The 25,562-nt window shown below is 45.9% G+C and overlaps 1 protein-coding gene across 1 annotated transcript in view; it reads right to left on the bottom strand.

Annotated features, from left to right (window-relative positions):
- Positions 1-21,434: 21,434 nt before the first annotated feature.
- The window catches only part of CMTM7 (CKLF like MARVEL transmembrane domain containing 7), a 48,904-nt gene continuing 44,776 nt past the window's right edge, over positions 21,435-25,562 (bottom strand). Inside the window, exons 4-5 of the mRNA XM_038741854.1 lie at positions 25,455-25,536; positions 21,435-22,609 (exon numbers count right to left, since the gene is read on the bottom strand). Coding sequence (XP_038597782.1) covers positions 22,596-22,609; positions 25,455-25,536 — 96 coding nt within the window. The 3' untranslated portion in view covers positions 21,435-22,595. The remainder of the gene's footprint in view (positions 22,610-25,454; positions 25,537-25,562) is intronic.

Here is a 25,562-nt window from a genome sequence, read left to right on the forward strand (position 1 = left end):
CTTCCCAAGCGCTTAGTACGGTGCTCTGCACACAGTAAGCGCTCAATAAATACGATTGAATGAATGAATGAATATGCATATATGTTTGTACGTATTTATTTCTCTTTTATTTGTACCTATTTATTCTATTTTATTTTGTTAACATATTTTGTTTTGTTGTCTGTCTCCCCCTCCTGGACTGTGAGCCCACCGTTGGGTAGGAACTGTCTCTATATGTTGCCAACTTGTACTTCCCAAGCGCATAGTACAGTGCTCTGCACACAGTAAGCGCTCGATAAATACGATTGAATGAATGAATGAATATGTATATACGTTTGTACGTATTTATTCTATTTTATTTTGTTAATTTGTTTTGTTGTCTGTCTCCCCCTTCTAGACTGTGAGCCCGCTGTTGGGTAGGGACCGTCTCTATACGTTGCCAACTTGTACTTCCCAAGTGCTTAGTACAGTGCTCTGCACACAGCAAGCGCTCAATAAATGATTGAATGAATGCATGAATATGTATATATGTACGTATTTATTACTCTTATTTGTACATATTTACTCTATTTTATTTTGTTAATATGTTTTGTTTTGTTATCTGTCTTCCCCTTCTAGACTGTGAGCCCGCTGTTGGGTAGGGACCGTCTCTATACATTGCCAACTTGTATTTCCCAAGCGCTTAGTACAGTACTCTGCACGCAGCAAGCGCTCGATAAATACAATTGAATGAATGAATGAATATGTATATATGTTTGTATGTATTTATTACTCTTTTATTTGTACATATTTATTCTATTTTATTTTGTAAATATGTTTTGTTTTGTTGTCTGTCTCCCCCTTCTAGACTGTGAGCCCACTGTTGGGTAGGGACTGTCTCTATACGTTGCCAACTTGTCCTTCCCAAGCGCTTAGTACAGTGCTCTGCACCCAGGAGGCGCTCGATAAATACGATTGAATGAATGAATGAATATGTATATATGTTTGTATGTATTTATTATTATTACTCTATTTTATTTTGTTAATATGTTTTGTTTTGTTGCCTGTCTCCCCCTTCTAGACTGTGAGCCCGCTGTTGGGTAAGGACTGTCTCTATACGTTGCCAACTTGTACTTCCCAAGCGCTTAGTACAGTGCTCTGCACATAGTAAGTGCTCAATAAATACGATTGATGATGGTGATGATGATAAATACGATTGATTGAGTGAATGAATGAATCTGTAAAATGGGGATTAAGACTGTGAGACCCTTGGGGGACAGGGACTGCATCCAACCTGAGAAGCTTGTAAACAGCCCAGTGCTTAGTACAGTGGCTGGCATATAGTAAGTGCTTGGCGAATGCTACTGAAAATAATCTCAACAGAAAAGCTGCCTGCAGTCGGGCTGTATAGTCACAAGAGGGCAAATAGCACCCAGGGTTAGGTGTTAACTTGCACTTTTGTTTCCTCTAATTTTGGGTACTGCCCCCTCTTCCTCTCCTGGGTGGCTGGGATGAGGCCCAGCAGGGTTTTTCTTAGGGTGCAATTTCTGCCCTCTGACCTCTTCTGACCCCTCGTCCTAGGGAGAATGGTGGTGCCAGCCAACTCGGAGGAATCAGTGGTGGGAAAGAAAAAGGCAGACGAGAGAATGCTGGGGTGGATACAAGCAAATTGGGTTGGACACAGTTCCTGTCCCATGGGGGGCTCACAGCCTCAACCCCCATTTTACAGATGAGGTAATTGAGGCACAGAGAAGTGAGGTGACATGCTCAAGGCCACAAGCAGACAAGTGGCAGAACTGGGATTGAAACCCAGGACCTTCTGAATTCTAGGCCCATGCTCTATCCACTACGCCGTACTGCTTCCCCTAACTTATATACTTATGTAACATACTGTTAAGTTAGGCCTGCTGCTTGGGCTGCAGAAAAAATCATCCACTTCAGTCAGTGGTATTTATTAAGCTTTTACTGGGTGCAGGGCACTGTAGTGAGCACTTGGGAGAATACAGTATAACAGAGTGGTAAACACATTCCCTGTCCACAATGAGTCTAGAGGGGGAGACAGACATTAATATAAATCAATAAATTTCCAACAATAAAGTAATGCATCACCAGGTCTAGACAAAAGTACGAACACTGGTTTGTATTCCCACAAAGCACAAATCATCATCAATCATATTTATTGAGCACTTACTATGTGCAGAGCACTGTACTAAGGGCTCACATTTAATGATTTAAATTTCAAATAGCTATTTAATTTTAAAATGGTGGAGGGAGGTTGGCAAAGGGGCCCCAGAAATCCTGCAGTGCCAATAGATAACTACCCTAGACTGAACTGCAGTGAACTTGCCCTCTACCTGAGGGCCCAGACCAGATGTATTTAGTTGTATTTGTCAGCCTCCAGCACTTGGGGGGCCTCTGTAACACTACTTTGGTGCAATGACAAGTGCATTTGTGGTGTTTAAAATCCTAAACCCATTGTTTCTTCAGTGTCTGTCTTCCAACTAGACTGTAGGCTCCTTGAAGGCAGAGATCGTGTCTACTATTTTACATTCTTCCAAGTGCTTAGTACAGTGCCCTGCTCTCTAAGCACCCAATAAATACCATTGATTGATTTGATCACTGGGCCCAGGCTTTCCTCCCCTTTCCCCTCTTTTCTCTCTTCTGGAGTTGGGCTGACTCGTCCTCGGAAAAGTCTTCTGATTGTGGGGGTTCAGCAGATTGAGACTGTGGATTTAGGTGACCTGCTACATCCTGAGGCCTGCCCTGGAAGCATCTAAATCGCCCTTTTGTGCAGGCACACGTGTATATGTTTGTGTGGTTCATTCATTCATTCATTCAGTCGTATTTATTGAGCGCTTACTGTGTGCAGGGCACTGTAGTACAGTGCTTAGTAAGCGCTTGGGAAGTACAAGTTGGCAACATATAGAGACGGTCCCTACCCAACAATGGGCTCACAGTCTAGAAGGGGGAGACAGACAAAAAAACAAAACAAAATATGGTAACAAAATAAAATAAATAGAATAGTAAATATGTACAAGTAAAACAAATAGAGTAATAAATCTGTACAAATCTTACTATGTCTTAAGCACTGAAAAGTTGATACAATCGGATTGGACCATCTCTGACTGGGGCATAAAGTCTAAGAGGAAGGGAGGAAGGACAGATATTTTATCACCATTTTACAGTTGAGGGAACTGAGGCACAAAGAAGTGACTGGCTCAAAGTCACCGAGCAGGAAGGTGGTGGAGCTGGGATTAGAACCCAGGTCTTCTGAATCCCAGTCCCATGTTCTTTCTACTAGACTGTGCTGCTTCTCTTGGTCTTATAAAATGGGGCTTGCTAAGGAAGCTGGACTGGGTGCCCCAAAACCCACCTGGCAGTGCCTCATGGTTGGCGGGGGTAGGGAGGCGGGCAGTCCTTTGGACTGTAAACTCTTCTAGACTGTGAGCCCACTGTTGGGTAGGGACCGTCTCTATATGTTGCCAACTTGTACTTCCCAAGCGCTTAGTACAGTGCTCTGCACACAGTAAGCGCTCAATAAATACAATTGAATGAATGAATGAATGAATAAACTCACTGTGGGCAGGGAATGTGTCCACCCACTCTGTTATATTGTACTCTCCCAAGAGCTTAGTGTGGTACTCTGTACCCAGTAAGTGCTCAATAAGTATGAGAAGCAGCGTGGCTCAGTGGAAAGAGCCCAGGCTTTGGAGTCAGAGGTCATGGGTTTGAATCCTGGCTCCGCCACCTGTCTGCTGTGTGACCTTGGGCAAGTCACTTAGCTTCTCTGAGCCTCAGTTACCTCATCTGGAAAATGGGGATTAAGATTGTGAGCCCCATGTGGGGCAACTTGATCACCTTGCATCCCCCCCAGCGCTTAGAACAGTGCTCTGCACATAGTAAGCGCTTAACAAATGCCATTATTATTATTATTATTGATTGATTGATTAGAGGGGGTAGATAGGCCACCCCTCAGGAAGACACTTGCTGAAGTGGTTTATGACCATTGAAGAAACTTGTGTCCAGCGTGATTTGCTTGTATCTACCCCAGTGCTTAGTACAGTGCCTGGCATATATCAAGTGCTAGACTTCTAGAGTGTGAGCCCACTGTTGGGTAGGGACTGTCTCTATATGTTGTACTTGTACTTCCCAAGTGCTTAGTACAGTGCTCTGCACACAGTAAGCGCTCAAATACGATTGATTGATTGAAGTGCTTAACAAATGCCATAAGTAATATTATTATTATTGGTTTTAGGACCTTCCAAAACCCTCTGTAGGCCTGAGAGAGGGATGTGGGTTTGTCATTGTCCCTGTGTCTTGTCTCCCTCCTGCCTCTCCTTCTCCCCCCGCAAACCCCTTCCCTTGACTTTCCCAGGGAGGCAGGACTGACAGCGGGGGTGAGCTACACTGGAGTGCCAAACACAGGTCCGGAAAGGGAAAAAAGGGGAAAAAAACCCAACCAAAAACAGACCTTCAGGGCAGCCTGTTTCAGCCTCGACACCTCCTCTATTACTGTTTAAGAATAGGTTTCAGTCACCGTGTCGCATTTCCCCGCCATTGCAGGGTTGTGTGTGTTCTTCCTTTCCGGACATTGAAAAGCCGAAGCAAACTGGACCCCACAGGTAGAAAGCAGCATGGTTTATTGGATAGAGCACGGACTTAGGAGTCAAAAGGACCTGGGTTCTAATCCCAGCTCTGCCGCTACTGCTGTGTGACCTCAACTTCTCGGTGCCTCAGTTACCTCATCTGTAAAATGAGGATTAATGCTATGAGCCCCATGTGGATCAGGGACTGTGCCCAACCCGATTTGCTTGTATCCACCCCAGCACTTAGTAGAGTGCCTGGCACATAGTACATACTTAACAAATACCATATTATTGTTACCGTTATTATATTATTAGAAATCCCCATAGAGAGGCTGCCCCTGGCATGCTAGAGGCCCATATACCCCAGAGGCCTGGGATGTAGCCCACTGCAACTCTATTAGCACCCCAATTTCTAAATTTGGAGCTTGGGCCGAGAGGCAGCTTGGCCCAGTGAAAAGAGCATGGGGTTGGGAGTCAAAGAACCTGGGTTCTAATCTTGGCTTTGCCACTTGCCTGCTGTGTGACGTTGGGCAAATTACTTAACTTCTCTGGGCTTCAGCGTCCTCATCTGTAAAATGGAGATTAAATACCCGTTCTCCCGCCTCCTTAAGCTGTGAATCCCAGGTGGAAAAGGGACTGTGCCTGACCTGACTGTCTCGAATCTACCTCAGCAGTTAGTACAGTGCTTGGCATGTAGTAAACAGCCACAATTATGGGCACGTGGTTGGGGTTGAGGAGCAGCTGGGACCTCGAGCCCTGCCCCACCCTGCTCCTTCTGCCAGTGCTCTGCCTGGTGAGGCCTCACAGACCCAGAGTCACGCCATGAGGGAAAGACTGGGACTGGTTCTCGCCTGTCCCGCCATCGACCCCCGGCCCACGTCATCCCCCGGGCCTGGAATGCCCTCCCTCTGCCCCTCCGCCAAGCTAGCTCTCTTCCTCCCTTCAAGGCCCTGCTGAGAGCTCACCTCCTCCAGGAGGCCTTCCCAGACTGAGCCCCTTCCTTCCCCCTCGTCCCCCTCTCCATCCCCCCATCTTACGTCCTTCCCTTCCCCACAGCACCTGTATATATGTATATATGGTTGTACATATTTATTACTCTATTTATTTATTTATTTATTTATTTTACTTGTACATTTCTATCCTATTTATTTTATTTTGTTGGTATGTTTGGTTCTGTTCTCTGTCTCCCCCTTTTAGACTGTGAGCCCGCTGTTGGGTAGGGACTGTCTCTATGTGTTGCCAATTTGTACTTCCCAAGCGCTTAGTACAGTGCTCTGCACATAGTAAGCGCTCAATAAATACGATTGATATTGATTGATTGGTTAGGTATGAGAGCCAAAAGCTGCTGGGAGCTCAGCGTGGACCACCCTCCTGGGCTACAAAGTAGGACATTTGGGTTGCCTGCCCACCCTTCTGGCTGGGGAGTGAGGTGAGTGAGTGATGGAGGCGAAGTTTCTTATCACAGCAAATTCTGGTTGCAGCAACTCTAGGGAGGAACTTCCCGTTAATATTGTTTGCGGTGAGCTGCACCTGCTGTTCTGGTGAGGGCCCCACCCCTCTGTTAGTGAGGCCCGGGGTTTCTCCTTCCTCACCCAGTGAGGCCAGGGCTTCTGCAGCTGGGCAACAAGCTGGCCCAAAGCCCAGCTGGCGTGGGGGAAGGAGGAGGGCAGCGATGTTGACTGGGGAATGAGGTAGCTTGCGGTCTGATTGTTCTGAAGCCCTTGTGCACACTGACCCGCTGTGTCTTTACACTTAAAGGATGAATAATTTGCCTCTGCGTACGCCCGCGTCTGTTGAGCATTTTATTTTGTTCTCGAGTCAGAATCTGGCAGAAGCGGCAAACCGGCCACCAGTGGTCGTTCTGTCCCTTCCGATCTCTTCCACAATGTCCACTGAGCTAGAATCCCTGGGTGCCTCTTTGCCATCCCCCTGCCTCTGAGTGTGTGCTTTTATAGGTCTGAGGCAAGGGATCTGGATGGACTTAAGGAGTTGGCTCAGAAGGGAGTGAGAAGAGGGGGAGAAACAGTGGCAACCAGAATAAAGTTATATAGAAATTGTCCAATATTTAGACTACTACTGGATTTCACATAGGTGTCCTTTGTATGCCAAAGAGTGAGTGTGTGTGTGTGTTTTTGCATATGTGCACAAGTATGGCTGATCGATCAGTGTGCCCCTGAAGATCAATTCCAGTGTGGATGTAAAAAGATAAGGTGCATTCGCCATTGCAAAGCTTGTCAGTTTCAGATCTGCCTTGGGATTCCCAGTTTTCCCAAAGCCGGATCCAGATCATCTCAATGCTGCCGAGACGGCTGTATTCCAAGAGCTTGCTAACGCTCTTCATTATCATCATCCTCGATTCACTAGAAAACATAGGGTGCAAGGGACTGTACTAGGTGCAATTGGGGTTTCTAGTTTTCTGTTTAGGTGAGCGCCCTGCCTTCAAGGAATTTATGGTCCAGTTTGTCTCCTGCAGCTAACCACACTTCCACCAAGTTGCATCTCCCCTTCCCTCTTCCACAGCTTTTCTAAAAGCCCACTCCTGCATGACACTTTCCCAAATTAACCTTCCGCACCTCCTATCCCCACCATTCCAGTTTCCTCAGTGCTCAATGTATGCATTTCTGTTTGTGCTCCTACCCTTTTACCTAGTATATGAACCTGTCCTGGTGTTTGTTTGACTTCCTAATGGTTCACTCATTCAATTGTATTTATTGAGTGCTTACTGTGTGCAGAGCACTGTACTAAGTGCCAGGGAGAGTACAATATAACACTAAACAGACACACTCCCTGCCCACACTGGGCTTATAATCTTGACAACTTCCAGTGGCTCCATGTCGGATTCCTCTTCTGTTGTTCCCTTCACTTCCTAGAACAGTGCTTTGCCCATAGTAGGTACCCACTAATTACAGTTGATGGTGACCAAGATGAGGACTGTACCCTTCGGGAAAACCCACACTGTTGAGCCCATAGTGGGTGGAAAGACAGAGAAAGGCCCGCAGCCTGGGGTCTGTTCCGTGGAAGCCAAATTGGTTGCATATACAGTAATGCAGGTTGGTCTATTAAGTATTGATCTCTCAGCTTCTTTAGGTCATGCATAATTTAGATTGTGTTGCAGTTAGTGTGCTGCGAGAGTATAGAACGTGATGTATTGATTTTCAGGTGATGTATTAGTTTGTATGTGGGAGCGGTATTGGTTTTCATCCTGGATTCTTTTACTCTGTGAGTATATTAGGCTTCTTTGAATGAAATCCTTCCCCTGCTCAGAGTTGGGATCATCAAAGTGCCCTGGACTACCGAGCAGCGTATTTGACTTTTCCCCAAGCTCTGCTTTGTGTGAATTCAGTGCTGAGTTCTCTGTCCCAGGGAGCCACCCAGGAGAGGCTGCAGCATTCCCCGGTCATCCTGGGGGTGAGATGTGGCATTAATGCTACCCCTAAAGGGCCTGCCTGTATCAGTATTCACAATATTTGTGCACAGAACACAGTCCTCGATGCTTGAGGAGCACATAGAAGTATGAGGTGTGATCCCTGCATGTTTGGGATTTTGGTGGGATTTTTCCTCATGGAATCAAGCCAGGGAGCCCTGAACCCTAAAATTTCAGAGTCTGGACTGCCCCTTGGTGTAGCCTAGTGGGTCTGTTGTTCTTCTGTTGTTCCCTTCACTTCCTAGAACAGTGCTTTGCCCATAGTAGGCACCCACTAATTACAGTTGATGGTGACCAAGATGAGGACTGTACCCTTCGGGAAAACCCACATTGTTGAGCTCGTAGTGGGCGGAAATGACAGAGAAAGGCCCGCAGAGTTCTAATCCCAGCTCCACCACTTGTCTGCTGTGTGACCTTGGGCAAGTCACCTAGCATCTCCAAGCCCCCATTTCCTTACCTACAAAATGGGAACTAATTACCTTTTCTCCCCCCTACATAGGCTGTGAGTCCCATGTGGGACAAAGACTGTGTCCAACCTGTTTATCTTGTATCTTCCCCCATGCTTTGCACATAGTGAGTGCTTAACAAATATCTCATTTACGTTAGGTTGTGTACGCGGCCATAGGCACGGTTTTGGGGAAATAGCCAACCAAGTACTTCCAAACTTGGAACATGTCTCCAGAGAGATCCCTCATTGCTGGCCTACTAAATCCAGAATGTTAGTTCCGGAATGTTCCGTGGCCGAGGGTTTCTGGTTGCAAAATAGGGTTACGTGTGGGCTAATTCTGTTGTACTGTACTCTCCCAGGCACTTAGTACAGTGCTCTGCACATAGTAACCACTCAATAAATACCACTGATTGATTATCTGCCAAAGCCATCCAGCACTTGCCTCCAACCTGGAGAGGACAGAGTAGCGGAAAACTCAGTACTGGGGTAAAACTGGACAAATAGTCATATAAAACCAGCATATCAGGACTGTCACCAAGGAAGCCTTAATGGCAGAGAGATCCTTGCACATCTCAAATGAAGGAAAGGGTGATGTCAGGAAGGCAAGAACTCTCATTCAATCACCTTGCCCTCTCCTACCTCACCTTACTACTCTTCTACTACAACCCAGCCCACACACTTCACTCTAATGCTAACCTTCTCTCTGTACCTCGATCTTGTCTATCGCGCTGCCGACCTCTCACCTGTGTCCTGCCTCTGGCCTGGAATGCCTTCCCTCCCTCATATCCTAAAGACAATTACTCTTCCTCACTTCAAAACCTTATTGAAACCACATCTTCTCCCAGAGGTCTTCCCTAACTAAGCCCTCCTTTCTTCTTCACCTTCTCCCTTCTGCACCACCCTGACTTGTTCCCTTTATTCATCCTCCTCCTGGCCTCACAGCACTTACGCACTTATCTATAATTTATTTATATTAATGTCTGTCTCCCCTTCTAGACTGTAAGCTCATTGTGGACAGGGAATGTGTCTGCTGTTGTATTCTCCCAAGTGCTTAGTACAGTGGTCTGCACACAGTAAGCTCTCAATAAGTACGATTGAATGAATTGCTCTAATTGCAGCAACTGCTACTTCCTAGAAGGGACACGGACAGCCAGGTAGTGGGACGGGGCTAGATGGAGCCTGGTTTAGGTGCCCCAGCCCCGTAATGGATTCCTCCCCACTTCCCTCCTCAGCAAGAAGCAGGGAAGTGGAGGGAAGTGGGACCAAAGATGGGCGAAGAGGTTGTGAGGTCAAGCATAAAAAGAGGTGACTGAACTGGAGCACTGGGGAAGGGCCACAGAAGCTCGGCGGGACCAACCCAGGAAAATGGTCCAGGTAGGAAGAGGAGAAATTATTATGGTATTTGTTAAGCGCTTACTATGTTCTAAGCACTGAGGTTATCAGTTTGGACACAGTTCCTGTCCTGCATGGGGTTCACAGTCTAGGTGGGATGGAGTAGGATTTAATCCCCACTTTAAAGACGGGGTAACTGAGGCCCAGAGAAGTGAAGTGACTTGCCCAAGGTCACACAGCAAACAAGTGGCGGAGCGGCTATTAGAACTCAGGTCCTTTGACTCCGAGGCCTGTGTACTCTCCACCAGGCTATGCTTTGGTTCTGGTCCCAGGGGGAAAGCAGGGCAGGAGCTGGGAGAACATCTTATTCATCCTGGCCTTATTCCTTTTCTCTAGTGGGATGCTTAAAAGAAAAAGCTCGAAACTGCGGAGTAATTTCCTGTCATTAAGGAGCCAACGTCCGACAAGTTTCCATTGAGAGATGGGCCGAGCCATTCAGCACTGCACAGGGTGAGGATGCTGAAATCACAAAACTCTCAGTCCAAGCAAGCACAAGGCGGCTGAGTACAGGGCACATGTGCCAGGAGATCATGGGCGGATTGTCTCAAGTTCTGCACTTGGTTCAAGATTTGGATACGGCTCTTGTTGAGCTGGGTGAGTCTACCTTGCCTTCAGGGCCGGGGGAAAAAAATTCACCACTTTCACTCATGACTGGGCATCAGAACTTCTAGCGGGCAAGTTTCTTCACTAAAGTTTCGGGGCGGTGGAACAGAATCTGACGTGCTTGTGTGTGTTTGCTCCACTTTCATTTAGTGAGTTGTGACAAGAGTAGCGGTAGTCTCATGGTGCAACACCTGAGAAATGCATCCGATCTGGACAGGGAAAAGTTGTTTCAAGTTCTGGTCTGATATTTACCAGTGTTATGAAGGGGTTCAGCTAGAAATATTCAACTTTCTGTCATTACCACTAAAACGTCGGAAGTTAACGATCCTGCCAGCTTTCTGTGGTAATGAGGGTGGGGTGTTAGTAACACTTTCCAAAAGCTGGGTTCGTTGTTGGACTGAGAAGTGCCTTTGGTCTGGACCTTTTCCCACCTCTTCCATTGAGTTCCAAAGAACCTGTTGGTACCCTGAAAAACCTCAAACTTCCTTAGTTCTTCTCCTCCAAACATAGAGAAGGGATAGGCGAAAATACTACCTCCACCACTGTCCATATCATTCGGCAAAGGTTTTCCCTCTTGCCTCCTTCCGTTTCTCTCCCCTCCTGCCTGATTTCACCTTAGGTGATCAGTGGAAAGAACACATTACTAAGAGTCACTAGACCTGGGTCTTAATCCCAGCTCCGCCACATGCCTGGGGTTAGACCAGTTTTGTGCCTGTTTCCTCATCTGTAAAATGAAGGTTCAATAGCTTGTCTGCCTCCTACTTTTATTCATTCAATCGTATTTAGTGAGCGCTTACTATAAGATTGTGAGCTCCATGTGGGACAGGGACTTTGAACTGACTACTTTGTATTTACTCCAGTATTTGGTACGTAGCAAAGACTTAACAAGTATCACAGTTATTCATTCATTCAATCATATTTATTGAGCACTTACTGTGTGCAGAGCACTGTACTAAGCGCTTGGGAAGTACAATTACCACCTCACTCTAGGCATTATGCTACATGGTGAGGACAGTGTCATTAGGAAGAACTCATATTTCTCCGACTGTACTGTTAGTCAAGTTGTTGATGTCATTTAGAAAGCATCCATGGCTAACATTCCTGCTGGCAGGTGAGAGGACATTAAGGCTATTTCTGGCCTAAAATCACTTGTCCATGTGACCGACATCCAGTGACAATCTCTTGAAAACCCCTCTTTTGGCCTGTGGCTTCGCCAAGATCGGTCTAACTGCACCATTTCCACCAGCCATTCATTTTTGATTTATTAAAATTTCCTGAACTGGTTTAATTCTTCAACCTCATTTAAAGTATTTCCCACTGGCAAAAGTGATTTTAGGCAGAAAACAGTCTTGACATCCTCTCCATCGGGTGCACAGACTTAAAAGAAAGTCTAGCTTACGGATGATCAAATGTGTATATGCCCACTTCAGGGAGGTTGCTTTTCAGTAAACTCAAAAGAAGATGGATTAGTTGAAGAGGCCTTGGTAACGAGCTGCTAAGTTTTTATAAAAAATAACGGGAGTATTTTGATTGAGTATTCTGTGAGCCTGAGGTTTAAAAGTGGGTTTCACAGATATTTAGTAAATGATCAAAAGGGTTTTCCATGCCTAACTCAGAAGTTGCCCTGCGGATTGAGTTGCAGGGATTGCCAGGTACACTACGTGAAGAGAAAACGTTGGTGGAAAATGAAGAAAAATGCAGAGTAAACAGGTCTGGGAGAGCTGTGTTTTAAATGGTATTTATTAAATGCTTACTGTGTGGAGAGCCCTGTACTAAGACTTGGGATAATACAATACAATAGAGTAGACATGACAAGAGTTATTCAATTCTTAGTTTGCATCCCTGGAACTTACACTTGGATCTGTAATAATGGTAATAACGATGATGATAATTGTGATATTTGCTAGGTGCTTACTGTGCGTCAAGCACTGTACTAAGCGCCGGGGAAGATACAAGATGATCAGATCCCACATGGGGCTCACAGTCTAAGTAGGAGGGAGAACAGGTATTGAATCCCCACTTGCAGATGAGAGGACTTGCCTAAAGTCCCACAGCAGAGCTGGGATTAGAATCCAGGTCCTCTGATGCCCAGGCCCGTGCTCTTTCCCCTAGACCATGCTGCTTCCCTGAATCCCTTAAGCACTTGATATTCACCACATCCCCTTCAATGAATCAATCCTATTTGTTGAGTGCTTGCTGTTTGCTGGGCACTGTATTAAGTGCTTGGCAGAGTACAACACAACAGTATGACAGGCACGTTCCCTGCCCACACAGTCTAGAGGGGGAGACAGACATTAAGAGAAATAAAAAAATGACAGATGGCAATGATGGCATTTGTTAAGCGCTTACTATGTGCTAATTTACACTGTTCTAAGCGCTGGGGAGGATACAAGGTGATCAGATGGTCTCACGGGGGGCTCACAGTCTTAATCCCCATTTTTACAGATGAGGGAACTGAGGCCCAGAGAAGTTAAGTGACTTGCCCAAGGTCACACAGCTGACAATTGGCGGAGCCGGGATGTGAAATCGTGACCTCTGACTCCTGAGCCGGTGCTCTTTCCACTGAGCCACGCTGCTTCTCTATATGTATATAAGTGCTGTGGGCCTGGAGTGGAGGTGGGGTGAATAAAGGGAAGAAGTCAGGGTGATGTAGAAGGGCCATGAGAAAAGAGGAAATGAGGGCTTAGTCAGGGAAGGCCTCTTGGAAGAGATGTGCCTTCAATAAGTCTTTGAAGGTGGGAGAGTAATTAATTGTTGGATATGAAAAAGGAGGGAGGATGTGGATGAGAGGCTGGCAGTGAGATGGGTGAGTAGGCTGACATTAGAGGACTTATGTGTGCAGGGTGGGTTGTAGGGGGAAAGTAATAAAAATATGGTATCTGTTAAGCACTTATGTGCCAGGCACTGTTCTAAGTGCTGGGGTAGGTAAAAGAATCTTTTTGGGCACAGACCCCGTTTCACATAGGGCTCAGTCTTCATTCCCATTTTACAGATGAGGGAACTGAGGCACAGAGAAGTTGTGACTTGCCCAAAGTCACACAGCAGACAAGTGGCAGAGCCCGAGTTAGAACTCAGATCCTTCTGAATCCCAGGCCTGTGCTCTAACCCCTAGGCCGCAGTGGTTAGGTGAGGTAGGAGCGGGCAAGGTGATTGAGTGCTTTATATTCATTCATTCATTCATATTTATTGAGCGCTTACTGTGTGCAGAGCACTGGACTAAGCGCTTGGGAAGTACAAGTTGGCAACATATAGAGACGGTCCCTACCCAACAGCGGGCTCACAGTCTAGAAGGGGGAGACAGAGAACAAAACAAAACATATTAACAAAATAAAATAAATAGAATAAATATGTACAAATAAAATAGAGTAATTAATACGTACAAACATATATACATATATACAGGTGCTGTGGGGAGGGGAAGGAGGTAAGGCAGGGGGGATGGGGAGGGGGAGGAGGGGGAGAGGAATCAATCAATCAATTGTATTTATTGAGTGCTTACTGTGTGCAGAGCACTGTACTAAGCGCTTGGGAAGTACAAGTTGGCAACATAAGGAAGGAGGGGGCTCAGTCTGGGAAGGCCTCCTGGAGGAGGAGAGTTCTCAGTAGGGCCTTGAAGGGAGGAAGAGAGCTAGCTTATAGCATATAGTAAGGAGTTTCTGTTTGTGGAGATGGATGGACAACCACTGGAGGTACTTGAGGAGTGGGAAAACATGGTCTGAACATTTTTGCAGCAGAATGATCTGGGCAGCAGAGTGAAGTATGGACTGGAGTGGGGAGAGACAGAAGGCAGGAAGGTCAGCAAGGAGGCGGACCTTCACTTATGTACATATCAGTAATTTATTGTAATGCCTGTATCCCCCTCCAAACAAGCTCCTTATGAGCAGGGAACGTGTCTACCAGGTCCGTTATATTGCATTTTCCCAAGTACTAGTATCGTGCTCTGCACACAGTAAGTGCTCAGTAAATACCACTGATTGATTGGAACCAGTTGTTCCTCTGAATGAGTTTTCTGAAATGAAGAAAATATAAACAAAGGAGAAAACCCACCTCCTTGTGGCCACTTTAGGGCAGTCTTAGAGAAATTTTAAATACTTACCTCCCGGTACAATGGTAAAAATAATTTCTACAGGAAATTGCAAGGCAAAGATAACTAGCTCTGACTAGCTTTGACTCAGATTGGATACAGTCCATGTCCCACATGGGGCTCACAGTCTTATTCCCCATTTTACAGATTTTAGATTTAAGAGAAGCGAAGTGGCTCAGTGGAAAGAGCCCTGGCTTGGGAGTCAGAAGTCATTCATTCATTCATTCAATCGTATTTATTGAGCGCTTACTGTGTGCAGAGCACTGTCGTGGGTTCTAATCCCGGCTCTGCCACATGTCTACTGTGTGACCTTGGGCAAGTCACTTAGCTTCTCTGTGCCTCAGTTACCTCATCTGTAAAATGGGGAGTAAGACTGTGAGCCCCACGTGGCACAACCTGATCACCTTGTATCCCCTCCAGCGCTTAGAACAGTGCTTTGCACATAGTAAGCACTTAACAAATGCAATTATTATTATTATTATTATTACAGATGAGGTAACTGAGGCTCAGAGAAGTTAAGTGACTTGCCCATGGTCACACAGCAGACAAGTGGACGGACATGGAATTAGAACCCAGCCCTTTTGACTTTCAGGCCCGTGCTCTATCCACTAGGCCATGATGCTTAACAAATACCGTTTAAAAATGTGTTTAGTAGACTTTGACTAGAACTCTATGTAATCTTTTTTCAATGTTTCAAAAACTCTTTTGAAAGCAAGTATGGGTAGGAAGAGTGTAGGGAAATTTGCATTCATTTTGTCCTGCTTGACACTTTCTGGCTTTATATCTCCCACTCAAGAGCTCCTTTAATTATGGGTATTCAGTGCCTCGCTTGTTACTTTATTGTTTGGTTCTCATTTGCTAATTGCCCATAGAATTACCTGTATTTAGAAGGCTGCCTCCTTGAGCTCCAGGAAATCTCATCACCCCAGAGCTATATCTAGGTGTGTGAAGGGGTGAGGTGAGGAAGCACTTACTTAAGCCTGTGAGCAATTCTTGGAAATTGGCACCGAAGAAACTAGTCCTTGCCCTCTGGGAGCTTAGTCAAATTAAAAAAAAAAAAAGAATGGTACTTGTTAGGCGCTTACTATATTGCCAAGCACTGTTCTAAGCACTGGGATAGATAAAAGTTAATCAGGTTGGACACAGTCCAAATGTGGGGAGGCAATCAATCATGTTTATTGAGCATTTACTGTGTGCAGAAGACTGTACTAAGCACTTGGGAGTGTACAATATAACGGAGTAGGTCGACATATTCTTGTAATCTAATGTATCTATCATAACTCATGGCCATGTACATAGGTCCTGGGGCATTAAAGTGAATGGAGTGACCCTAGCAGTCCGCTTTATCAAGAACCCTTCATGGCTACAACACTATAATAATAATTATGATGATGATGATGATAATGGTATTTGTTTAGCACTTACAATGTGCCCAACACTGTACTAAGTGCTGGAGTAGATATACGATAATCAGGTCCCACAAGGGGCTTACAGTCTATGTAGGAGGGAGAACAGGTACTGAATTCTCATTTTGCTTATGAGGGAACTGAGGCATAGAGAAGATAAGCGACTTGTCCAAAGCCACACAGCAAGTACGTGGTGGAGCAGGATTAGAGAAGCAGCGTGGCTCAATGGAAAGAGCCCGGGCTTTGGAGTCAGAGGTCTTGGGTTCGAATCCCGGCTCCGCCACATGTCTGCTGTGTGACCTTGGGCAAGTCACTTAACTTCTCTGAGCCTCAGTTACCTCATCTGTAAAATGGGGATTGACTGTGAGCCCCACGTGGGACAACCTGATCACGCTGTATCCCCCCCAGCGCTTAGAACAGTGCTTTGCACATAGTAAGCGCTTAACAAATGCCATCATTATTATTATTATTATTAGAACCCAGATCCTCTGGCTGCCAGGCCCCTGCCCTTTCCAGTAGGCCATGCTGCTAGAGTAGTGCCAGTAAAATAGACACAGGTATTGTCACATGCAATGAAAATATTGGATGTAATTTTACTTTTGGTAGGCCAGGTGAGATGAATGATAATGTCATTTTTGGATATTTCTTTTCTCTGTTCCTTCTCCCCTGTATGTCCTTGGCCCAGATCTCCTAATCGTCCAGTCCATGGGATAGGTGTAGTAAAGGGAGGTTAGCTGGGGGAAGCAAGACCTTTGCCACCATAAATAGATCCAGGGCAGTTTGGCACATACTAATCTGGGTTCCCAAATGATGGGAGGATTTGAAAGTAGTGTCAGTTGAAGGGGCTGTCACTCATTCTGACGGCCTGCAAAGTTAGTTTAAAACTTCCCTAATGACAAAAATGCTCGTGAATTGTCTAGGAAGCCCATGACCGCAAAACCTACATGAGCTGAATTCACTGGCCAGGTGTGCTTGGGGCAAAACCATTCATGTCCAAAAGCAAAATCTCAAAGTTTGAATGGTGCCATCTTGCCTGTTCTCCTGTGACATTTGGTGCAAGGCTTTGGACATTTGATATCCACCCCGAAGCACTTATTACATAGCCTTCCCGGGCAGGCCTGGATCATTGGCTGTGGCATTTTGGTCTGCCCAGCTGATGCTGCTGTTAAGGGCTCTGCACTGCCCCGCTGACATTAGTGAACACCAAACACTATTGATTAGAAAGTCCCCAAATGCTGTCAATCTTGTTGTTATGCAGATTTCACCATTCCCAGGAAGGACGGAGTTGGCCTTTATCCTTCCTTCCTCCCTCCTATCCCATCTCCTTCCCTCCTCATCTCCTTCCCTCCTTTCCCATCTCCTTCCCTCCTCCTATCCTTTCTCCTTCCTTCCTCCTTTCCCTTCTCCTTCCCTCCTCCTTTCCCATCTCCTTCCCTCCTCCTTTCCCATCTCCTTCCCTCCTCCTTTCCCATCTCCTTCCCTCCTCCTTTCCCATCTCCTTCCCTCCTCCTTTCCCATCTCCTTTCCCATCTCCTTTCCCATCTCCTTTCCCATCTTCTTCCCCATCTCCTTTCCTCCTCCTTTCCCATCTCCTTTCCCTCCTCCTTTCCCATCTCCTTCCCTCCTTTCCTTCTCCTTTCCCATCTCTTTTAGACTGTGAGCCCACTGTTGGGTAGGGACTGTCTCTATATGTTGCCAACTTGTACTTCCCAAGCGCTTAGTACAGTGCTCTGCACACAGTAAGCGCTCAATAAATACGATTGATGATGACGATCAGTAGCTCTTGGTGCTAAAGGCAATCATCCTTCTTGCCCTGTAGATGTGAGTTTGGGACTGGCGACAGGTTCCTGAGGAATTTTCCACTCCCATCTTTTTGCTCTGTACATATAAGGGACACTGACAGAGGAAATAGTTTATTGATTCTTCATATTGGTATTGTGTACCCTACCCTAAAAGCTTTGAAGTGTTGATAAGTAAGAAGCAGCGTGGCTCGGTGGAAAGAGCCCGGGCTTTGGAGTCAGTGGTCATGGGTTCCAATCCTGGCTCCACCAATTGTCAGCTGTGTGACTTTGGGCAAGTCACTTCGCTTCTCTGTGCCTCAGTTCCCTCATCTGGAAAATGGGGATTGACTGTCAGCCCCCCGTGGGACAACCTGATCACCTTGTAACCTTCCCAGCGCTTAGAACAGTGCTTTCCACATAGTAAGCGCTTAACAAATGCCATCATCATTATTATTATTGATCTAAGATTACTTAAAGCTATCATTCATTCAATTCAATCGTATTGAGTGCTTACTGTGTGCAGAGCACTGTACTAAGCGCCTAGGAAGTACAAATCGGCAACATATAGCGACGGTTCCTACCCAGCAATGGGCTCACTGTCTAGCAGGGGGAGACAGACAACAAAACAAGCAAGTAGACAGGTGCAAAACAAACACAACCGGTACAGCTAAAGGAAGAACACTAATTTGGTAAAAAAAAAAAAAGTTCATTAAACAGTGAAAATAATCTTGCAGGGTGATACCAGCTGCTGAATAGTGTCACAAGAAATGAAACAGTGACCTTCCAAATTAGTTCACCAGCCCAGTGGCAAGGCCTGAAACTAGAGTACATTCACATCTGCCACATCACCTCTTATCTGGGGGCATTTTCATTTTTAAAAGGTGTGTTTTTACCTCTTCTGGCACCTCTCCAGACCAACTACTTTTTAGCATCCACTTGCACCAAGACAGTCTCCTTTATTCTAGGGCAGGGTGTCCAGTAAACATTCCCTACAGAGGAGAGACCGTGAGCTTACTGTGGGTAGGGAACATGTCTGTTTATTGTTAGTGTGTAGGCTCCCAAGCGCTTTGCCCACAGTAAGTGCTCAATAAATAAGACAATGAGTGAGAGACAACACCTTTGCCTCTCATTGAGAAAAGCCTTACACTTGTCAAGAGGGCGCTGGGGTTAGCAAGGAATGTGCTGTGCTGAATGGTTTGTTTTTCTTTAGTCTTGCTATTCATTTACCATTGTTTCATTGTACCTATAGCTATAGCCTTTCCCTTCTCTTTTAAATGAACTTCACCCAGGTGCTCAGTACATGATTGTGTTGCACAAAGTGCTCAGTAAATACAACTGAGTGATTGATGCCCTACCAGCCTGCCCTGAAACTGGAGAAAAACACCTGCTATTATCCTGAAAGCCGTTTTCTTCTCTACCAGTAATGGGCCCTGCAGCGTGGCTCAGTGGAACGAGTATGGGCTTAGGAACCAGAGGTCATGGGTTCTAATCCCGGCTCTGCCACTTGTCAGTTGTGTGACTTTGGGCAAGTCACTTAACTTCTCTGGGCCTCAGTTACCTCATCTGTAAAATGGGGATTAAGACTGTGAGCCCCAAGTGGGACAACCTGATCCCTTGTATCCCCCCAGCGCTTAGAACAATGCTTTGCATATAGTAAGTGCTTAACAAGTGCCATTATTATTATTATCATTATTACCAAGTGCTGGACTCTGAGTTCTTTAAGATTCTCAGATTGGGATTCTAAGTCACAGGACTGTAGTTGCTCTCCAAATGGCCCTTCTTGAGAGCTGATTTATTAGGATTATTGGGGGAGGAGTTGGAGAAAAGGCCCTGGTCCCTCCAGATATCTGACATCTGTGTCAGAACTCAGCACAGAGGTAAACACACAGAGGGGGTGGTGGGAGGGAAAAGCAAAACCGGTCAAATGCCACCATACCCAAGGTATATAGTCTTCAATATACATGCAAACATCCTTAGATTAAACATAGTTCTGAGCATGTGTACTCTGAGCAGGCTATTCAAAAAGGCCACACAGGATGAGAGCCACCAGAGTTTCTTCTGAATTTAAAAAGCCCTTCCCCATTTGCTGACTGACTTGTATTTTCAGGGGATTCACGGAAATAGAGCTCCGAAGCAGCAGGTCTTCCAAGAATTGGTTTCCAACTTCCCCTTTATTCTCTTGGTCTTGGTTCTGCCTCCAATAGGAACCTAAATGTTCTAATTTCATTCTAAATGTGCCCACAAACCGGCAGAAACCTCATGAGGTGGTTTTTTTTTTTCTGCTGTTCCCATTGGCCCTGCTCTGGCCCAGAGCTCAATTACCATGTTCCCGGGAGAATGTCATTGAATGAAAAAGTTTTAAGATAAGTGTGATTGTAATGAGTAATCCAAAATTCTAAAGCAACATCCTCCTTTCAAGATGACCGATCACCTCCCTCCCTGCCTCAAAATACAGTAGAAATCTAAGTATCCAAACTAGTTGAGATCAAAGATGATACAGGAAATTAAAAGTTTAGCTATTTGAAGGAAGCTGGATAGTTGAGTTCAAATATCCTCCATTATCTGTACTTCAGGTATGGGCAATGACTTTTATGCAGTAGTTTGAACAAATGTCAATACAACCTGTCTGAGTTAAACTTGGAGAATACAACTCATATCTGGTGGCTTGGATAGAGCTGCATGTATAGTGTCATATAATCACAACTGGGTTTGCTTTTAAATGTTTTTGCTACATCTAAAGCATATAAGACTTGGAATTTGATGCTACCTCTCCATGTGTTGATGCAGAATTCTCATTTCTCTTTCTAGTTACCATACAGGGAAAAGTGGAAGGGCTGTTTGTCAGTGAGGAGTATTGACCACTCTAATTTGCCTCCGAGAAGTTCCAGGTATGTATGTGATCAGACTTAATTCTCACCACCCTCTAGCGAGGAAGCAGGTTGGTTTTGTTTGACCTGTTTGGAAAAAAATAAATCCAAGGCACAGTTTTCTGATTCACCATACATGTTGAAGTGAATCAGTCAAGGGGGAGATATGGGACAAGGCACTCTTCCAAGTGCTTAGTACAGTGCTTTGCACACAATAAGTGCTCAATAAGTATGATTGAATGAATGAAAGGGTAGGGCCTCTGGTTTTCAGGCCAGAGATAGTTCACTTCATCAGACTTTACTCCCTAATGAAGGTGTTGGGTAACTTGTAGGGCTTTCCTGAGGATCCTGTGAAATCTCCTTGACCTGAAGGAATCAAAAGAGGAGAGAGAAAGAAAGAACGCTTGAGTAGGAGACTGAGGGGATGTCCTAAGTGAAAAGGACTGTGGGTTGGGAGCAAGGCAGGGTGCAGGTGTGTGAACCCACGGGAAGGAAAAGCTAAACGGCCCAGAGATAACGTAACAGTGAACACTGGCTTTGGGATGTGAATGGGTTTTTGGGGGAGGACACTGGTTATAAAAGGGTGAGATCTGGCCAGAAAGCTTGAAAGACCTGGCCACAGCTCTGGACAGTGAAACACTCCACTTAAGCGGAATTTTCTGGGAGAGGAAGGCAGATGAGAACTGGCCCTCCAATTCCCGTCCCCAAGCATACAAGACCGCAGCCAGGAGTCCCTCGGACACCATTGCCTATTTCCCAGTGAAACAGGATCAGGAGATGGGAAAGATGTCTGGGTATCTTCTCCCTCCATCCCTTAGGATAGGGGTTGCTGGAACAAGAACCATGATGCCAACAGAACCCTGGTAAATGAAATAACCCAACACATTTTGCCAAAGGATGTTGTTACAAAGCAAACTTGGACTACGATGTTTAAGGCACAACTGAATAACCTCTATTAATTACAAAACAGTTTCCAACAACAATTGGGAAACATGAGCAACATTTACGAGAATGGTAGTCTTCCCATTTTCACTTCATCAAACTGGCAAAGCATTGAAATCCAGGATAGTGAACAGAAGGCTCCGCTCAGGTTGGTTCAAGGTAGAGCTGAGAAATGTCATTCTGCCACTGCAGGCTGTTGTTGCATGCTGAAATGTTTTACTTTCGCAGGAAAAAACACCCCAAATATCAAATACTAAAAAGCAAAGATGAGGTCGGGCAAATATCTGGAAGTGAGCAAGAGGAAAAGATGGGAGATAAAGGCTGTGGAAGAGAAGAATGGACGGCTGATCTCCACAGCTGGACTCAGAACCGAATGCGATGGACATATGGCCAAGTTGAGGATGAAAGCAGCATTTGCCGACCCAACTGGAATGCACTTCTTGCCTCTTCATTTTTCTCATTCATTTATTCATTCATTCATTCGTATTTATTGAGCGCTTACTGTGTGCAGAGCACTGTACTAAGTGCTTGGGAAGTCCATATTGGCAATATGCATCCACCCATGCAGCCCACTGACAATTTCCATGTGCAATTCGGGTGTGGCCCAAGAAGAACCAGAAGCAACCCACCTCTCCTTCCACCACAGGGGCAGAAGACAGTACAGTCTGCACAGGCACTTTTAAGGAAAGCCCCCGACAAATCCTGCATCTCCTCTTCTAGCTCCCTGAGCAACTGTCCTGCAATTAGGCAGAGGTGGCAAAAGGCGGAAGCAATACAAGCAGCTATCGAGTCCTCTGTCCAGAGATGACTGATGTGTTGGGATGGAGATGGTGGTTGTGGGCAAGAGGTGAGCGGGAGACCAGTGGCATCCCGGGAGAATCTTGGCAAGTCTCTGTGAAGATCAAGGAATGTAGAGAGATTCTGATCAGCTTAGAGTATTTTCGCTCCACTATCTTTGGTAAAAAAGCCTCTTCGTTTCGCATCTCCAGCTGGTCTTCAGAGGGACCTCCCCGTCCAGGTGAGTCAGCCCATCAGGTACGTGTCCCCTTCTGGGCCAGGTGGCTTTCCCTCAGTGGGCTTGAGTATCCTGAGGTGAGGATCTGGTCAGGCAGCTGCATCTTTGAAAAGAAAGCTTACAGTCAGGCCAGGCCCCCTTCGGACAGCATCCCCAGCTACTCTTCAGTCCGTTCAAATGCCCATGGCATGGGTTCAAGTTTGAAAAGTGGCCCTGAGCTCATCTCTTCAGACAGCTCCAATTTATGGTAGAGGGAGGGTGATCAAATGGGCCAGAAACGGAGTCAAAAGGGGGAGGTGGGTCCTCTTAGTTGACTAGCAAAGTCACTTGTTAACTGAAGACAGGAAGGTGTCGGTGTGGTGGCAGGAAGCCTTGAGGGATGATGGGAGCATCATCATCATCATGCTGCTTAGAGAAGCAGCATGGTTTAGTGGAAACAGCATGGGCTTTGGAGTCAGAGGTCATGGGTTCAAATCCCGACTCCGCCAACTGTCAGCTGTGTGACTTTGGGCAAGCCTGTGCCTCAGTTACCTCGTCTGTAAAATGGGGATTAAGACTGTGAGTCCCCTGTGGGACAACCTGATCACCTTGTAACCTCCCCAGCACTTAGAACTGTGCTTTGCACATAGTAAGCGCTTAATAAATGCCATTATTATTATTATTATTATTATTATGGGAATGGGCACAGGGTACCAGTTCTAAAGAGAGCTGGGAATGTGAAGATAAAGCTGATCAGGATGGCAGGATGACTCGGTTTTGCTGACACAAATACTCTCCTGGTTCTTCTCCTATCTCACCGTTCCTTCTCAGTTTTGTTCACTGGCTCCTCCTCAGGCTCTCATCCTCTTAGGGAAGCAGAGAGGCCTAGTGGAAGGAGCACAGGCCTAAGAGTCGGAGGACTTGGGTTCTAATCCTGGCTCTGCCATTTGCCTGCTCTGTGACCTTGGGCATGTCAATTAACTTCTCCATGCCTCAGTTCCCTCATCTGCAAAATGGGGATTCAATATCTATTCTCCCTCCTACTTAAACTGTAAACTGTGGGACCTGCTTATCTTATATATACATACTAGCACTTAGTACAGTTAACTGGCACATAGTAAGCACTTAAATACCACAATTGTTGTTATTCTTGTTATCACGAGTTTTGCCCAAGGTTCTGTTCTGAGTCCTCTACTCTTGTCTCTTTACATTGATTCTCTCTCAGGGAGCCGACATGGCTACCACCTCTCTTCAGCCTTCACATCTGTCCTGCATTCCTATATCTCTACGTGGATGACCTGCTGGCACCTCTGACACATGTTTAAATCACAACTCTTCAGCTTTTCCCCCAAACTCACTACCCCGCATTCCTTTTCCATCCTAACACCACGACCCCGCTCCCTGTCCCAAAATCTGCAAAGGTGGGGTTGTCCTTGCTTCTTCACTCCCATCCAGTTCTCCTGATGGTTTGTCTTGCAAAACATCTCCCAGCTCAGCCCTTTCTTCTCCATCCAAGCTGCTATCACCCTGATGCAAGTTCTGGTCTTTCCTTGGCTAGACTGTTGCTTCAGCCTCCTGGCTTGTTTCCCAGCCACCAGCCTCTCCGCCCCTCTCCCCCCACCGACTATACTACATGCTGCTTCATGAATCTGCTTCCTGAAGGTGTTGCTTGGTTCACATCTCTCCTCTCCTCAAAACCCTTCACTTTCTCCCTGTGTCTCTTCACACCAAACAAAAACTCCTCCCACTTGGCTCTAAATGCCTCTCAGACCTGGCCCTATGTTACCTATCGGCTGTCTTCATTCCCCGCAATCTAACCCTCTAGCTGTACGCCACTTTCGCCTCTCCTGCTTCTGTCCTCTCACTCTTACTGTTCCCACAGCTTGGAATTCCCTCTGGCTCATGCTGTTCCCACAGCTTGGAACTCCTTCCCTTCCCCCAGACAGAACACAGCTCTCCCCACATTCAATTCCCTCCTCTTTCAACAGACTTGCCAATTAATTTATCAGCACCCTAAACCATAGTCTCTTCAGTCAACTCTTGCATTTTATATATTCACACCTTCCTTAGCACTCCTGTGTCTACACACATACTAAGTTGTAAATAAATTCGTATTATACACACCTGCTCAATTTATTTGTTTTGACTACTCTAAGTCTTTTTATGATTCTCTGCCCTGTTAAAGTGTAAGCTCTTTGTGGGCAGGGAATGTGTCACTTCATATTCTGTACTTTGCAAGTGCCTAGTACAGTGCACCACCCTACGGGGTGCTCAATAACTGCTACCACTACTGCTGTGGCTGCCTGTGGGTGGGGGCTGTAACCCGAGTGCCAGTGCTTTGCACATTGTAAGCGCTTAATAAATGCCATCATCATCATGTGGCAGCCCATTCTGTGACCATGTACCACTCTCTTTTGCTCCTGGGACACCCTGGCTGTTCCTGGGAAAGGGGCAGAGAATGGACAGAAAGCTGGAAAGAGCCACAGATCTTCCCTTCCTGGAGGGATGAACCACCAAAGGGCCTGAGGGCTACAATTTAGGGTTTTTTTTTAACTTTTATTTTTATTGTATTCATTAAGCACTTATTATTTGCCGGCTACTGTACTAATCACTGGGATAGATACGAGCTAATCAGGTTGGACACATGGGGGTCATAGTCTTACTCCCCATTTTACATATGAGGTAATCGAGGCACAGAGAATTGAGGTGATGTGCCCACGATCACACAGCAGAAAAGTGGAGGAGCAGGGATAAGAACCCAGGTCCTTCTGACTCTGTGGCCTGTGCCCATCCTTGCCCCTCCAAATTCCCAATCCAGCTGTGTTGGTTTGTCTAGTCACAATTTTGAAGATGCTTGTCCATTTACAGGCCCCTTGCCTTGCCTGAAGGATAAACTGTCCACATAAGTTGCCTAGGAGATGAGATTTTCCAAGAAATGCTCTGCAAAATAAGCTACAGCTGATACTTACCTGTTGCCTGGGTAATGCAGGAGATCTTGTAGGAAAACCATATGCTCATAGTGCAGAGAAAGGTAGCAATGAAGCCAAAGACCTATGGAAAAGAAAAAGAGAAAATAA

Source organism: Tachyglossus aculeatus, chromosome 2 (genome assembly GCF_015852505.1).
Source record: "Tachyglossus aculeatus isolate mTacAcu1 chromosome 2, mTacAcu1.pri, whole genome shotgun sequence".
Taxonomy (NCBI): domain Eukaryota; kingdom Metazoa; phylum Chordata; class Mammalia; order Monotremata; family Tachyglossidae; genus Tachyglossus; species Tachyglossus aculeatus.